Source organism: Anas platyrhynchos, chromosome 1 (assembly GCF_047663525.1).
Source record: "Anas platyrhynchos isolate ZD024472 breed Pekin duck chromosome 1, IASCAAS_PekinDuck_T2T, whole genome shotgun sequence".
Taxonomy (NCBI): domain Eukaryota; kingdom Metazoa; phylum Chordata; class Aves; order Anseriformes; family Anatidae; genus Anas; species Anas platyrhynchos.
The window spans coordinates 119141598-119159576 of NC_092587.1; the positions used below are offsets into that span (position 1 = coordinate 119141598).

The window sequence follows — 17979 nt, forward strand, 5'->3', positions numbered from 1 at the left end:
TACCCTATTGCTTACTAAGAACATACAATCATTTTGTAATTAACGCAAATTAAAACTTTATTTAAAACGAAATTCTAATTTGCCTGAAACTTAAGTACTTTTGCTAATCTGTCAAAAATGATGCCACTAAAAATCATTACTAACTGTTACTAATGTGAATGGTCAGATGAGAGTGAGCTGTATTAAGCTGAATAAGTGAGGCAAATGAAATACTAGGCAATGTGGTAATGAAAAACGAGATACAGCCTGGCAACTGAAACAGAATAGCTGGTCACTGGTCGCTTTAAATTTGAACTTCTGTTTCTCTTCCCCTTTCCTCCCATTTTTTTCTCATTCTTCCTTTTGCTGACTAGAAAATCTGTCCTAGCCTGGTGAGTAGAGGCTTCTATTAGGCTGACCACCTGTATGTTATCCACTCTGTTCAGGTGCTGTGCATTTCCATTGATTTTTAGGATTAGTAAAAGCATGCTTTCTAGACCAATAAATTTGGCAAATATTTCTAAATTTGAGATATTATGCTAGGTGCTCATGTCAAAGTTGCTTCTGAAGTGTAATCTTTATGTAAGCATTTGCTTTAATTTGTAGGCTGCTGAATATTTCTTTTCACAGCAAACACAAAAATACAGCTACTGTCTAGTAAATGCTGGCTGTCTCATTTTATAAATGAGGAAACTGAGCCATTCTGTCTACAAATATTCATTCTATTATACTGAAATATTCGATTCATACCAGGTTTTTTAGTACATCTATAAAATGAATTACCTTAATTCCAGTCAATTGAAATGAGAATTAAAAAACAAATTTAAAAAATCAGATTGGAAATGCACTTGCATGGCTTCACTGAAAATTCATTTTCACAATTCCACAAAGAAACAATTTTAAAGAAAGAGGTAAAAATTGTCAAGATATAGATTTATTATGACACCTACTGCAAGAACACAACTGAAAAAATATGTGGTAGTGTTTGGAAGAAATTCTGTATGAGCCTTGAAATGCTGTATCTTAAAATGAGGCATCTGTCTTTGCCTAGCGTGTCATCACAGTCACTTTTATTCTAGTCACTTTATTGTTTTGCACCTTTTCATTTTAAACTTGACACAGGCTGCATGTTATACTGCACCTGGTTTTCTGTATACTATAATTTCAAAAAAAATATCTTTAGAACTATTGAGGTAGTATACAGGTATACTATCAAATATACCTGTAAATTTCCTACTCAATTTTAGGCTCGAGCTTCATAAAGCTGAAGTCCAATGTACAATTCAACTCGACCATGTAGTCTGTGACCTTTTACTGCTCTATTTTAGGCATGATCTGCATTAAGCTCAAGTCCAACTCAACCATACTGTTTATGTGATCCTTCTGTTTTTCTCTAGGCATTAAATCTTACTTCCTTTTTTTCCCCCCGACTTTAAACCAACTTCAATGCATTTCTCTTTAAAGTGATATAAAAAGAAGAGAGTTCCAGCTTCTACAATCTTAATGTTACTACAATCTTAATGTTACTAAAATTTAGTTAACATATGCTATGTTCAGGATTGGAATCTGTGCTTTTCATAAACATAATTTAACACGATTTACTTTTTTTTTTTTTTTTTTTTTTCCTCTTACTAATTCTCCCACTTGAGTTTTATTCTCCCAGAAATTTGTCTTTATGGGAAGTATCTGTTGTTTTTTTTTTCTTCATTTGCTCTATGGAACAAATTGCTAGACAAACAGTTGCTCCTACCAGAAAGTGTTTTTCTCCAGGACACTTTCTCCTTGATAAATATCTTGTGGCCGTCTTCAGTTTCTCACTAGAGATTTTTATCAGAATTGAAAGAAGCATTAAAATACTAAAAAAAAAAATCTCTTTACTGCTTAAACTATTGTCTGTGATAATCGGGTCCTGCCGTTTGCCAGACAGGTACCATGATTCTGCCACCTCAGCACTGATTGTGGAAAAATGCTAACTGCATAAGTGATAGATAGATATATATGTGATACCATATAAACAGCAGTGATATCACAACTTGCTTTTTTCTTCTCTCTCCTCCCCCGCCCCTTTTTTTTTTCAGCTTACCTACACATTTTCCTTGCTTTTATTCTTGGGTTGAGTTATCTTTCATGTTTGGCTATAACAGGATAATGGGGATATATTTTTCTATTCTTTTTATGCTTTTTCGTAGTCACTTTTTTTGTTAATTGGAAGATGAATCTGAAGTACTGTAGACTAGACTTTAGGGATCAAGGGGATGCAGACTTTAAAGTAACTAAGTTTAATTTGGCTTACATAGAGGGTCTGTACCTTCGGTGAAAAACCTGTATGGTTTTGTGGTCTTTTGTGTGTTTGTTGGTCTTGTATTGCAATCTTTGTCTTGAAAACTGCAACAGTTTCTATTACATGGATACTATAAAGCAACTTCTACAGTATTAGTGACAGTGTTTTTAAGTGGCTGTCCATTCTTGTATGATTTAGCCTTTCTTTCATGTGTTTTGTCTACATCCAAGATTTGCATCTCCCTATTAAAATAAAAGTTTAGCTTATTTTTGATTGCGTGAAATTTGTATTCACAAAAAGCTAATATGGAGCTTTTGTTTCTCTTTTTGTGATTCAGAAATCTGGAGCTTTGACAGGTGTACCAATTTCTGGGGTGAGTCAACTTCAACTAAAATGCTGGCATGGGAATCTGGTAGATACTGCAGGAGCATTTCTTCACTGGAAAAAGCTTTAAGAAGGGTGAATCATGCTACAAATTATGATCATGGTTTCCAGTTTTGTAGGTTTTTTTCCTTCATATGAAGTAAATTTCCTTTACATGAAGTAAATTTTGAGGTTGAATCTAATAATGAAGAACCCAGTAAATTAATAAGATAAGGCCTGGCTATGCAAATACAGCTGTCAACTTTAATGCTGGAAACTTAGAGTCTCTAAATAAATGAGTAGTATAACAAAATGGAACCGAGCTCTGCTTTATATATAATAGTAATTCAGTGTATACATAATCCAGAAATGTGGGGCTTCCCAGCTTTTTCTACATTAAGATAGTAAATTTTAATTTTGATTTAAGTTGTTCACCATAAGTTCCATGACATGATTAATTTGCAGTTCTTACAAAAGGAAGAGTAATAATAAGCACAGGTTATCTCTATGGATTTTTTCTCACTTTCAATTACCTGTGTGCTCCTAATAGGTTAGAGTCATAGTTAAATATATCTATTCATGTTACTTGTTCATGGATGTGATTCATGTGCAGACATTTCCTAAATATTTTTTTTTTCAGTGCTTGGGTGACCAGTCTGCTGCTCTTGTTGGGCAAATGTGTTTTCAAGATGGGCAGGCAAAAAACACGTAAGTTATAATGAAAGTTGTAAGATAAACAGTAGGTCACTGTTCTGCTTTAAATTTAGTGTTATGTTCTCTTTCAACCTAACTGCCAGATACTTTTGTAGTTACAACATAAATAGCTCTACCTTTGGACTGTGTTGACCTACAAAATAAACAGTGTACTGACTTCTGAATGAAATAGGGAAAATTGTTAAATGGTTTGTGAGGTATACTTTGGAACAAAGTCATTGTGAGTAAATACCTCTGTGTGAAAGAAGATTTTGTATTTTAAAATTCTCCAAAACACAGACTATAGCAGTTGCTAGTGTAATATAAACTGAGTAAGGTAAAGTTAAACAAATATGGGCAATGCAGGTTAGATTGTGTAGACTTCAATGACAAAAAACAGACAGTATTGCTAGATAGTAAAAGGCAATCTCTAGGTTGCTGTGCTTAGTTTTCATTCTGTGTCTAGATCAATATGGAGATTATAAAATGTTGTTTTCCTAGCTCTCAGCCTCTTAGTTACCCTTGTTTAAAACAGCTGATCAGTTAAATCAGGCAAATGGTGTAATCAAACATTCATTTGAGGAAAAGCTCTTTGCTTAAATGACTTACTGTTTCATTTACAATTGCGTGCCTAACACAGCATGTACGAATATACAGAGTTCTGGACTTTCACAGATTTAATTGCACATTAGTCCATATTTCTTGCTAATTAACCTTCATGTTATCTTTTATATTTGTACACGAATCTAATTGTTAGTAGCCTTGTATTTTATTAAAAAAAAACATGGTTCTAAGCAATATTGTCACAAAGTATTTTTATAAAAAATATTTTTATAACATGAGACTTTGGGAAAAAAAAAAAAAACTTATAAAGAAAATGGTAAAAGCTAATTATCAGATGAGAATGTTTAACCTATTTGTAGTATTGTTACCTTTCTTCTCTCCAAATATAACTGAGAACTTTCTCAGTACTGTGTTTTGGTTGTTGATTTGCAGGGTGTAAAAAATATTGAGAATTAATAATTAGTTGGAATAAATTAACATGGATTATGAGTCTATTGTATTCCTTTTATTAAACTGCATCTTTGTATGTGTGTATGCACACATACATGTAGTGTGGTCTTCAAATGAGAAACATGCCACTTTCAGAAATATTTGAAGTGAATATGTTTAAAGAAAACCCTCTTATTTGTGGCAGGAATGCAGTGTCTTGAATTTTCACCTTTAAAGGTTTGAATTTGATGTTTTGAAATATTTATTTTCTAAAGTGGCTTTCATAATCATCTTAAATTGAAATAAGTAAACACTGCCACCCATTATGAATTCATGTTTAGTTTTCGTCCCTATCTGCTCCTTGATAAGTACTATACAAGAAATACCCAGGGAAAGAGGTGTAGATCTAGATTTTTCAGCTTCAGGCTGCATTTAATTTTTGTTTTTAATTCTTTTTTGGGGGGGAGGATGGAGAGTGATGATTTTATCATAAGTTAATGCTACCATAAACTTCAAGGGGTAAAAAAAAGTGGTATCTTGATTCTCCACAAGGGAGTTGTGGATTCAGGAATTGCAGTAATTGTTTATCCTTTAAACATCCTTGTTTTAACTTTTTGTTGCTTTCATGCTAGGTATGGAACAGGATGTTTCTTGCTGTGCAATACAGGTCAGAAGGTCAGTTGCATTTTTCAATTTTTCACTTATTTTTATTGATCTTCATTTAAATACTTGAGTACAACTATAAATTAACATTTCATAAACTTAAAAGCAACAATTACACTGCTAGAGGTAAGGAAAAATGAATATTGAAATATGAAAGAACAGAAAGTAAAAATCTGTTCAACGTGTTTCAGTAAGACTCCATTTCCTAGCTGCAAAATGAACTTTTTGTAGCAAGATCCCTTCTTTTCCCTTGTGTATGTTTCTTAACCTCATCCACAAAGTGATGAGTCTTGTGTTACTTAACCACATGCTCTGTTTCTCATCTTGGCTATTCTTCTTTTCACGTTTTTCTTTGTATTAGTAGTTGAAAAAATAACACAGAGCTTAGGCTTCTTTTTCTATATCTCCTGAAGACCCCCATTTCTTTGCTATAGAGAATCTGGAAAGATCTGAGGCAGCTTGTGGAAATGAGAACTAAAACCAGCAGTCCAAGGGTTTTATCTTTGGTGTTTATAGGATCATAGAATCACTAAGGTTGGAAGAGACCTTAGAAGAGATCATCTGGTCCAACCATCCCCCTACCACCAATGTCACCCACTAAACCATGTCCCTAAGCACCACATCCAACCTTTCCTTAAACAATCTCAGGGATGGTACCTCCCCAGGCAACCCATTCCAATGCCTGACTAAACTTATGTAACTTTTGTAGAGTCATTGATATCTACTATGCTTAAACATTCTGTATGTCCTTTTTTTTTTTTTCAAGTGAAGGTTTTGTCTCTTCTTCATTATCATTTGCATATACTGGTTTAAATATTTTATGCCTGTGTTCATGCTTCACCTTTTCTTCTTTCCCTATTTAGTCTGTGTTTTCTGAGCATGGTCTTCTAACCACAATAGCTTACAAACTGGGCAGAGACAAACCTGTTTGTTACGCACTAGAAGTAAGTACAGTAATTTATTTCTTTCTGTAGTTATACATGTTTTTCTTTACTTCTGTTTTCTAGTATCTTTCTATTATCTTAAGTGAAATTATTCATTTGCACAGAAATTTAAATAGCGATTTGTTAAATCTTTTGTGCCTCAAGGCTTATGCGTTGTTTTGGTCCAATCTACCTCCGATCTAGATCACTTAATCTAATAAAAATATTTCTGCATTGCATTTCTTGGCATAATGGCTGAAACACTTTTTCAGTTACACAGTCTTCCAAATCTTTACTAAATAAACAAATAAAATTTCATACTAAGATTGGGTTTAAAAAGGAGGAAGTTCTGGTACTAGTGTTTCAACTATCCTCTATTAACAAAAAACATGACTAGATGTCTTTTGTCTTATTTCATTCAAATGTTTGTTACTTCTAACTTAAAAATCGAAGCTAAATTTCTGGGACAAGATTCATCAAACAGTAAAGCCCTTTTTGCCTACCTCAAAATCAAGTTCCTACTTCCAGTTCCTTTAGTTCCTCAGTTCTCCACACAGCTCTGAGGATATTCAAATTCTGTAGAAAACTGAATTTTTCACTCTAACTCAAGATTTCATTGTTCTAAAGCTCTGCTTCTGAAGCACAGATCCGCTTGGCACATATTTGGCACCAAAGCTTCTTTGGGATCAGTAGAATGAATATTCTTCCATCTATGTTGTTCAGTGGGCCTGATCTAATAGTTATTTTCAAGATGTGTACTGAATTGTCAGCTGCAATTGAGCTTTTGAAGAGAGCCTATGTTTTTCATATCAAATAGACCAAGACAACACACAGGATTTTCTTCTCTGGGAAAATAATTTGTGGCTTACAATTACTAGGATGTGGGAGTGTGTGCTCATTTCCTTTTCCTTCCCTTAGGAAAGTTGAGCTTTTTATTTGCCATGTTCTGGCAACTTTGGGGGTTTCATTTTATGAAGGTGTCTAAGAGGTTTGTTTTGGTTTTAGTCCAGGTACTTGAAGAAAGGACTGGAACTGTGTTGAGAGTGATTTTTTTTTTTTCCACTTGCTCAGAAATCTGTATGCGCACTTTTGCTTCTTCCTCATCTCCAAGTCCTTAATGATACTGTCTGAAGAAATAGTTTCAACAGAAGCTATTAAGTGCTCTTTCTTCTACTGCATCCATGCTAGAATTGTCTATAATTTAGTGGATAAGACACTTTGCAAGGAGGCAAGAAATGTGCATTCAGCCTTTTGTTTTAATCATTCCTCTATTTTATAACTGTAATAGCTAGCTGTTTAGAAAACACCCCTGTTCTCTCATAGCAATGGCTCTGAATGAAAATGTAGTGCTGCTTCCAGTTTACTTGAAGCTTAGTCTAGTAGACTTGAAACTGTCTTGTAGAGAAGTCTATTTGGACAGTGGTGTGAGCTGGGAGCCTTGCCATTCATCTGTGATGTGATGGAACCATTCAGGGCCATTTGTTGAAGCAGTAGAGAGAACTGACAAATGTAAATGCCTACATTTTCTGTCTCTCTGGACATTTGTACTTAGGCTCTAGCTATAAATAGTCTTATCTTTAAAATTAAAGCATAAAAAATTAATTTGTTATAAAAAGAAGGTTGAGGCTACTGGATCTACTTGTCCTTAAATTAGTGAGACCAAGAAGATTGTTCACAAAATTAGGTAACTCCCCTCCATGGAAAAATTGCATGCAAGTGTTTTTATTTCCTTCAGGGATCTGTTGCAATAGCTGGTGCTGTTGTTCGTTGGCTGAGGGACAATCTAGGTATCGTTAAGACTTCACAGGAAATAGGTGAGTATTTGCAATTTGGAGCTTTTAATTTTAAGTATTTTTTTCAACTGTCTTGATATTTGAATTCTGACAACTGCCTTATTGTTGAATAAAAGCTCAAAATATTCAAGTAAAGAAAAGCTGAAGATGCATATATTTTACTTTGTTCAAACAATTTGTTTTGCACCCATGAAATCACTACTTACTGATATTTTTCATCAATATTTCATACAGCTTATCACTAAAGGGTGTTTGAAACCCTTTGCTAACTTTCCGTTACTGAGCATGCACTCAGGAAGATTCTGTACTGTCGTACAGATTCCTGGTTTTGTACAATATTATTTTCCAGAATCAAGAGTGTTTAAGTCTATTACAGAACCAAAAGCATATTAGATTGTACATATTCTTTCCTGTCACAGACATGACAACCTGAGGCTCTAAATATGCAATGATTTATGTAGAAGGGTTCATATCTACTGATGCAGAGACCTCAGTTTGCAAAGTTGTCTCTTAAAGAATTGTGGATGATGGCAGTCTGTTTTGGCTAAGAACACAGTAATCCTTTAGTATTTGGGTCGCTAATGTTTTCTGCATGAGCTGAACTTAAAACAAGCTTGTTTGTGACATAAAAATGAGGAATATACAAAATTTTATAAAAAGGAGAAAACATCAGAAACATGCAACTGTAACAGTTTGAAAGTGACTCATATAACTAGATTTTGGACTATAAAGTAATTCATTACATTTATTTTAATAATTTGATATCTTACTGAAAAGTGGAAAAAGCAGAATTCAAAGACTAAGGAAAACTCAGAAAACAATAATCTATGAGAAAGCCTGACAGACCATATAGAACATAAGCTACTGTCACTGGAATTAGTCAGTTGCTGAAACACTATAGTCACTGTTGGCTTCACAAGTTTGATTAGATCTTTGACATGTAGGAACTTCAAGAGCTTTAATTTGTCAATGCTGCTGAAATCATGTGGGTCTCAGTCATCGCTTCTTCTTCCCTGAAGATGTCCTTCCTTCTCCCTTCATTCCTTTATATGTGGTACCTGTGTGAAAGTACCATTTTAAAAGACTTTTTGAATCAGTTTCCCTAACTTTCTTGTCTATTGCTCTGCTTTGATCAATGCAAACAAGAAATTTACAAAAGCTGAAAAAAAAATCTACTTTCCTTTCTTGTTACAGGAAGGAGCTGCACATAACATCTGTAGTTTTGGCTGTTTTAATACAGCTTTTAAAATTACACATTGTAATATTGAGGAGTTCAGATATCTGAAGTTGCTACTCAGATATAAAGCAACTCCACATTTCCTTGTAGTTGGATGTGATTATATTCTTAAGATGAGATTTTAGAACTCTAAATCCATTTGAAATTAATGGGAATTTAGTTCTTAACTCCCTTTGGTCTTGATCCAGTTTCACTTTCTTGCCTTGGCTTAAATGCAAGTAAATTGTGACCTTTTGGAAAGCTTTGAAGGTACATTCTTTACCCACAGGATACCCTTTGAAAACCTCACAGAATCTAGATCAGAATATCAAGTAAATGATTCTGGGGTTTGATTTTACATTTACCACAGCCACCAATGCCCCATCTTCCATTTATATTGTTGGATATGGACAGCTAGTCAAAGAGAAGCAGAGTTGCAGTTAGTTGCATATTCTAATGGTACACGGCTTGATTGCTTTTGTAGCTACCTAACATATTCTGAATATTTTTCCTATTTAATAACATCTTTAAGTGTCATTTTTTAAGTGTTGTTGCTAAATATAGACTGTTTGTGTGTGCATTAGAAAAACTGGCTGCAGAAGTGGGGACTTCTTATGGCTGCTACTTTGTGCCAGCATTTTCAGGACTGTATGCACCATACTGGGAACCCAGTGCAAGAGGGTAAGGTTCTGAATAAACTACATTTGCAGGAAGATTAAATTATTTCACAAATCCTTACAGGTATCAGACTTTTTTTTTCTTCCTTTGGTGTATCTGGATACAAGATTCTCCGAGGTATCTTCAAGCAACCACTGTTTCTCTTTTGTATTTAATTTGTTCAAAACAGCAACTGCTACTGGGAGAAGGAGGATTAGCTGACTCAGCTACTCATCCTAATCACCACCACCACCCAAAAAAAAAAAAAAAAGAGGGGGAGGGGCATGGAAAACATTTGGGTCAGGAAGCTTTGGGACACTGAAAGGTTTGTCATGATAACAGGTTATTACAAAAATGAGGGAATTCAGATTAAAAAGAAACCAGCTTTTTAATGTTAAGAAGCAATCCTTATACAATGGAACTGAATGAGACTTGAATTAAAAGGCCTAGGTCTGGAAGATTTTCTGGTGAAGATGTATGTTCTAACTCTTGCTTTTTTTTCTGTTTGTTTGTTTTGTTTTTGTTTTTTCCTCTATTGAACAGTATTATCTGTGGCCTTACTCAGTTTACAAATAAAAACCACATCGCCTTTGCTGCACTAGAAGCTGTCTGCTTTCAAACACGAGAGGTAAAAGCAAATTAGTTCATAAATTCATTTTAAATTAGTATAAGAACAGTGTAACTCTTCAGGAAAAGAGAGGATTAAAAAGATTTAACGAAGATGCTTCATACCACACTTCTATGCTATTATCTTCTTTACATGATGGTAGTATCGAAGGATTGTTCCTGTGAACTTAGCTAGAATGATCGGGTTGAGTGGTACATTATTTTGGAGCGGCAATCATACTTTTTATCAGCACTTAAAATAAGGTGAACATATTTTATGACTGTTATAAAAGGCAGAACATGCAAACAGTAGAATGACAAGGCCAATACCATAACAAAAATGCTGTATTGGTTCTACAACATAAGAGACTATATTTTATATCATCTGCTGTGACAGATATGGCTGATGTTGTTTTCCATAAGAACAAAAAATATTTAAATCAAGAGAGCAGCAAACATCCAGTGAAATCTGCATTCACTTTTTGCCTACATCTCTTTTTGCACTTGTCAGCATTCTGCAAAAGCAAACCTACATTCTCATACAATAAATTAATCCTTCAACCAAATCAAAAGGCTTGATATCAGTATGGTTTGAGCATTAAAATCTTTATATCACTATCTGCTACATTTCATGCTCCTTGTGTTCTGTACAAACACAGGACAAAATGAAATTCATAGCCCCCAAAGGGTAACAGTGAAACTTTAATATGTTTGCATGTTTTTAATTAATGTTATTTAAACTTCTATGTTTTAAAATAATACCCATCTGAAACTGTGTGAGATGAGGAAAGTAGCTTGCTGTTTCTGGAGCAACAATGAGTAAAGCAAGAAGTACTCCTGTGGAAAAAAGACAGCTAGAAACTTCACCAAGGCATCTCCTTTTGAAGCCTCTGAGTCCTCTGAAAGTCATGGAAGGAGCTTGGAAATAGCAAGCTCTTAATCCTGATACTAGAAGTCAGGGTGAAGTTACAGTGAACTGAAGTGATAGCCTGGTTTGTTTTCTTGCTCCTCTCTTTCTTTGTCTGTCCTCCCATCTATTCCATCTCACGTGACAGCTCAACAATCTTTCTAGCAAAAAATTATCCCTGTTTTGCTGGGCTATTTTTCTGCTGGATTAATGACCTCAGCTGCCTTGCAAAGGATTGTAGCAAATGTAACAAGAAATGGCTTGTGTCTGGGAGTAGCAGGATGAGGAATAAAGCTTTCAAAACTGAAGGTGAAACTGTTTGAATTTATCTAACTCTTCCTTATTTCCTTATTCTTTAGTCAATACACAGTGGTAGGAGTGCCTCATTAGGTTTTTGGACGTGCTTAAATTAGTAGATTAAGTCCTACTGAAGAGCATAAAATGTACATTTTTCAAAGATACATTGTTATTTTTGTCTTCTCAAAAGCAAAGTTAGTTTGGTTTAATTCTGTTTGAAATGTAAATCTTATGTATCCTTTGGGAAAAGACTCAAAATTCCTATTCATTGTTTTGTTTTGTTTTGATTTTAATATTTTTTGTGCCATCCAGTTCTTCTGTTTCTGTTCATTTTTTCTCTCAGAAGTTCCTTCCTTGTGCAGACAGATGACCCTTGTTATATTTTTTTTCTCTCAGAAAATATTGTAGAAAAATGAGTAATTTTTGAATTTGAAGAGCTGCACACTGCTGTCATTAGACAAAACTTACCTGGACACCTTGCCCGTAATCTAACTACGCTACAATAGAGATAGAAACAGCATGATCGTAATTTGTTTTATTTCTTCCTCGTTTCTAGCTTTCTTTTTGCTTTTTAGTCAAAGTGCACAGTATACACTTAAACTTTTAGTCTAAGTGAAAAATATGATTCAACATGCTCTTGCAAAATAATAAACAAAATCAGAGTTTCAGCAGTATATGTAAAGCTAAGATTAAGAGGCGCTGCTGAAGTTCTGAATAGTTAAAAAAAAAAAAAAAAAAAAAGGCAGGTGAAATTCAGTATAGATTAATATAAAAGATGAAGAAAATAAGCTGTAGGGAGCTTAGTAGTAGCTTAGTACTGCCAGTAAACTTTCATGCTCTGCTATATATCCTGTATTCCTGGTTATTTCTAATGTATTTTTTTTTTATTTCAGTGCAGACCCATGTACAGATTCTGCCACAATGAAAGTTGGTCTTTTACCTTCTAATTTTCATCTTGTGGCAATGCTTTTAGTTCCTTGTTGACTTACTGTCTGAGAATACATAAAATCTGCTGGATAACCCATCTCTATATAGTTTTCTGTACTTTACCAACCTACCTGTTTGTTCATTTATAGAAACATGTTGGATTCTAAGTAAGGATTGTATAACTGCGTACTTTGTGAAATGCAGAATAGCATACAATGCACTGTAGTTTTTTTTGTGGTTTGTGTATCTTGCTGTCATTTAAAGCTGAGAAAAGCACACATACAGTTATTCAAATAAATTGAAAAATGACAGAGAAAAATCATTCTGCACTAGTTAATTCCTGTCATCAAGTATTATATTCTGACATTAAAAATGTAAATGAGACGTTTAATTGACTGTTTTTACAAAACCTTAGAAAAAAACAATATTCTCCATGTAATAGATGATTGTAGGATAATGCTGTGTACTTCCTCTGTTAGCTTTAATGAAGTTTGTAGTGGTCATCAGTTGTTTTTTTTCCCCAAAGTTCTTAGACCATATATGCAACAGATAGGCTAGGTATAGAGAAAATTCTCCTACACTAGAATTTCTGTGATAAATTGAATGCACTTACTGTATATTAATCAAAACTGTGTTGTCACTACCTCTGTTTTGGCCTCTTGATGTACAGGGAAGGAGATGTACCTGCTTAACACTCTTCAGCAAACACTGACTTATCGATATTTTGCATTTGGAGATTTTTCTGCAATTAATTTGTAACATATATCGCTCTTCAGATTTTAGATGCAATGAACAAGGACTGTGGGATACCACTAAGTCAGTTGCAAGTAGATGGAGGAATGACCAATAACAAAGTTCTCATGCAACTGCAATCAGACATTCTTTGTATTCCAGTAGGTAAGATAAAAAACTATGACTCCTTTTTTCTTTTTAAAGCTGAATATGCTGTTCATTTGTAATGGCTAATGAGGGCTGTTTGGATGGCTGTTGTTGTTGTTGCTGGGCTTTTCTTAGTGCTGAGAATGTTGTGTTTTGTTTGTTTGTTTGTTTGCTGTTTTTTGTTTGTTTGTTTTTGGGGGGGCGGGGGAGGGGGAAGAGTGTATTTTGGTTCGGTTTTGTTTCCAGAAAAAAATTGCTTAGGTCTAGCATCAAGTTTTAAGGTTCATTTTCCTAGAGCATCTCTGACTCATTTCATGTGTTGAAATATTATAGCACTGTGATGGTATTAAACTTTAAAGTTGTCAGATCAATATCTAACTGTCTAACAGTTTTAAAATCAATGAAATTTACATTGTCCTGCAACATGTCAGCCCTGAAAATCTTGCTCAGAGACAAATCAGAGCTTTGCACCTTCACTGGTCTTCTACATAAACATGAGCCACTTCAGCAATAGCAAGCCAGTGGAAAGTTTTAAACTCCAGAGTTACTATAGTTTGCCTTTAATGAGACATAATGCACAAGGCTTATACTGTCAGTGCTTAATAGCTAGCACTTAAAAGGATGTGATCAATAAAACCTGCTTTTAAGGGATTCTCCTCTTGAAGTAGAGAAGCAGGCAGTTGTAGAGTTAATGGCACAGATTTACATCTTGGGGGTAGTTTGGTCTTTTATAGCACCTGTGGAAGGCAAACCAGCTAGTAAGTACAGGTGTGTAACCTCTTTTAAGATGCCCTTTCTACATATAGATGCTTTTAATAACAAAGTGTCTGGAGCAGGAGAACAACATGGGTTACTTAAACAGTAATCACTACTTTGGGGAAGGAGAGGACAACAAATTGTCATCTTATTAACAGAAGTACTCTGAGGAAACTGGTGGTGGTCAGTAGCCTTGTGCATGATGTGAAAATGGGCAATTTTGTGATTCATAGAACCATAGAATGGCTTGGGTTGGAAGGGACCTTGAAGATCATCTACATGTAGTTTCAACCCTCCTGCCATGGACAGGGTTGCCACCCACTATTCAATAGTGAGGGAACCAGTGATCTGAAGTATTCTGAAGACTTGGAAGACTCATAGTTGAAGTTAACTTCATAATCATGTGAATGGCAATAAAATGAGATTTGTAGGTGGTAAACTTAAGGGAAGCTCATGTAACAGTTATAGGAAAATGTGTCATTTTAGACATATATGTCTGAAGTTCTGATATCATCAAGTTGACTTTCAGTAAAAAGCATCATGGCCTTCTCTCTGATTTACTTCAGTAAAGCCATCAATGCCTGAAACAACCGCTCTAGGAGCTGCTATGGCAGCAGGAGCTGCAGAAGGAGTTGGAATTTGGAGTCTGAATCCTGGAGATTTGACAGCAGTGACATGTGAACGATTTGAACCACAGATCAACCCAGAGGGTAAGCTCCATTAAGGTTCTCCAGGAACCCATGAACTGTTTTATTTTATGTTCAGAAGATCAATTTTATTCTTTGTTGCAGTCTGACATACCATTATAAAAACAGCTGTATGTAAATATCCTCAAAATGATAAAAATCAGCTTTGTAGTGTTTGTAGTGATGGGTTTTTTATATTATTCTTGTGTTTTTGTTTTTACTGAGAAAGATGTCTCCTAAAGTTCTTGTGCATTTTTGAGTTTTCACAGACACTGGAAGGACAGGCAGAGTATTTTTGGTAGACTCCTAATTTGGCTTTAAAAAGTCTACACTGATCATTCTTTTAGTTAACTTTTTCGTCATTCTTAAATGCTTCTAGAAACAAAAAGCATGTACTTGACATAATTAATCCATGTGCAAGACATTTTTGTCTTTTCAATTATTTTTTCTTGTTTTTATAAAGAACTTCGTCTTACCATATTGATTATAATTACTGCTATGATCCCTTCTTCAAGACTTATTTTCAACACTGAAGGGCTTATGCATGAATAACAATTGCTTCATTTTGTCCTATTTGTATATCTTCTGATTGGAGAACACACAGAATTTTTTTTTAAGTTGATTTCTTGTTACTGTGCATAGTTGTGTTATTTTAGTTGTTTTGAGGGTTTTTCTTTTAACTGATTCAAAACATTTTTTTAATACTTGTATTCATAGGCACTGACAGACTTCTCTCTTCGCTGATTTCTCTATTTCAGAAAGTGAATATCGCTATGCCAGGTGGAAGAAAGCTGTGATGAAATCTATGGGCTGGGAGACATCTGAAGCTCCTTCAAACGGTAAACCAGACATTAACACAGGTCAAATATTAATTAGCTAACTAGACTAGTTAATTAATCTTGAGTTTGGTGACCTTTTCTGTTCATTCTATCTGTTAACTATTCCAATGATTTGAAAATGATTACTTAAAAACACTGTGGAAATAAAGCAGGATATAGGCTGGTCTTCCTCTTGAAAGGAAGACACAAGCAGTATCTTGTAGGTCTCTAAAAGCATAAGACATTAAATCAAGACTAACTGCAGGTTCCACGGAATGTTGATAGTTAACAAAGAAAAAAAAATCTTTCCTATTAAAGAGATACAGCTTAATTCTAAGATGGTGCAGGAATTTTATAAACTTTCTTATACTCATGTAGAAAAAGAGGAAAGTTTCATCCAGTGATTTTTCTTGCTGTATCTTGGCTTTATTGTTTGCTGTATAGGAAGGAGGGATTGCTAACCACATCAAAACCTGCTTGACTCAAAAGGACTAAGAGCTAGAAGTTATAAAGGGAAGCACTGCATACACCTATTGTACACACACATAGAACATACATACACTTTGAGGGACTAAAAAAGATATTTCTTTTGAAGTAGATGACTTTTCCATTTATCAGGCTTGAATAGTCTGCAGTCTTCTATGATCTATAATTTGAGTTTATATTTTAGCACTATTTCAGGATAAGTTTCTAGGCCTGAATCAGCCTACAGGACACAACTTCTTCTTTGTTTCACTTTTCTTGGAAAAACTACTGAAAAGATTAAGAATCTTCAGAATCTACCCCCAGAACCCACAGCTGCAGCCCTCAAGCTGCATAAAGTTTCTTACTTTACTGATGAGAGATAAAAACTAAATTTTTTCTTTTACCATCCTGTATGTAGATGTAAGTACTTTATTTAACAGCATGGTTATGCAAACAATTCTCTCAAGGATGCTTGGAAGGGAAATAGGTAACTTATCATGAATAACAAGATTTACTTCAGTATTACGATTTAGTTGCCTTATATCTAAATGCTGTTATGCGTCCCTAAATCCCAAGTGCTTGATGTGTGTATTATTTTTTATTCTTTATTTCCTTTTGAAGCTTAGAATATCTGCCTTGCAGAAAATAAAATAGGTCTTGTTCTTCAGCTAATGTGAAAAGTTATGTTTACAAAAATTTTACCTCACTGATTATCCACTTTAACACTAGGGGAAGAATGCTGATTTTCTTAGTTCTAGCTTTGAAACTGTCCTATGCCTGCTAGGAGCATTTAAGATTGGAGAATAATAGAAATTGTATCGACCTAGATAGTTCTGACAGTAGAATTTGAATGTGAACTCTTATTGAGAGCTTGTTTTGAATTGTTTTGGGGGAGGTTGCATGAACTTTTTTATTTTTTCTGCAAATTGTTTTATTTTTTCTTGCAATTGTTACTTTTTGCTGTTCATATGATTTTTAACATATATATTGCAATTTATATATATATTTCTCTTTTGATTTGCTTGACTGGAAACATCTTCCCCTCGATGACATCAGGTGACACTAGTATCTTCTGTAGTCTGCCCTTGGGTTTTTTTATTATGAGTAGCATGGTAATGTTAATCGGAGCAAAGTACGTCTCAGGTTAGTTATTATTTGAACTAGATCACTTTAAAAGCTGTCTACACTAGTTTAAGTGTTGTGTTTTGTTTTTTTTTGTATTCCACCGTTTATTTTGAGCAAAAAAATGACTGATGCTTTTTGTTGTTCATGCACACAAGTGTTTAAGGGTGTTTAGTCACATAGTACCTAAGGGAACAAAGAATGCTGTCTTGAATTCATTTTTATGCACCATGAAATTCATGATTGTTAGATGCATGTGAAACCTTGGGCTATCCTCTCTCTTTATCTAGCTAAGCTGACTGTACACAGTTTATAAAAGTTTGGGTAGTTTGGAGCAGCCTAGCAGAGTTTTGCATTGCAGTGCACGTTGCAATTAGAATATGGTTCCATCCTTTGTCTTTTATTTCTTCTCATAAGACTTTAAATTATTTAGAGAATCTGGTCTAAATAAAGGGAAGACTCCTCTTCCCTGAAAGGCTTTGTGTATCTCCTCCACCTTTTCTCTGGCACCCTTGGAGCTACTGTATGGTTAGGAATCTTCATCTGCTTAATCTACGGAATGTTCTTTTAGTATTTTTCTCTTAATTCATTTTGTATAAAAAGAAGAGACACCAATAAACCTACTTACCAAAACTGGGGAAAGGGACTGTGTGCATATGCAATGAAGATGCATCTTCAACCTATTAATATATGTTTAATTTTAAAAGAAAGTTCTTAATATGGATGGATGATGGTGTTAGTTACTTATGCCAGCAGTAAGACATTGTAGTAAGATTACTTGTATGGTAAGAACTTTCTATGGAGATGTCATTTGTTCTTTGCCATTGTGTTTTAAAATTTATTTCCAAGGAAAATATTTTACAGCATAGCCATATTTTCTTCTTAGTAAGGGTTTTTTTTTTTTTGAGTTATTGTTTAGTTAGTTGTTTTGGGTTTTTTTTGAGGGGTGGGGTAT

At 34.4% G+C, this 17979-nt stretch overlaps 1 protein-coding gene across 9 annotated transcripts in view; it reads left to right on the top strand.

Moving 5' to 3' along the window:
• The window catches only part of GK (glycerol kinase), a 34962-nt gene that overhangs the window by 12351 nt on the left and 4632 nt on the right, over positions 1 to 17979 (top strand). For 4 of the 9 annotated variants that reach the window (XM_072027473.1, XM_072027483.1, XM_072027470.1 and 1 more), the window contains exons 9-19: positions 2598 to 2633; positions 3264 to 3331; positions 4942 to 4984; positions 5836 to 5916; positions 7631 to 7709; positions 9489 to 9585; positions 10105 to 10189; positions 13075 to 13195; positions 14500 to 14643; positions 15378 to 15458; positions 16959 to 17045. In XM_072027473.1, coding sequence (XP_071883574.1) covers positions 2598 to 2633; positions 3264 to 3331; positions 4942 to 4984; positions 5836 to 5916; positions 7631 to 7709; positions 9489 to 9585; positions 10105 to 10189; positions 13075 to 13195; positions 14500 to 14643; positions 15378 to 15458; positions 16959 to 17045 — 922 coding nt within the window. Of the gene's footprint in view, positions 1 to 353; positions 372 to 2597; positions 2634 to 3263; positions 3332 to 4941; positions 4985 to 5835; positions 5917 to 7630; positions 7710 to 9488; positions 9586 to 10104; positions 10190 to 13074; positions 13196 to 14499; positions 14644 to 15377; positions 15459 to 16958; positions 17046 to 17979 lie in introns of all 9 variants that reach the window. The other 5 variants (XM_072027471.1, XM_072027466.1, XM_072027460.1 and 2 more) reach the window with 3 other exon arrangements.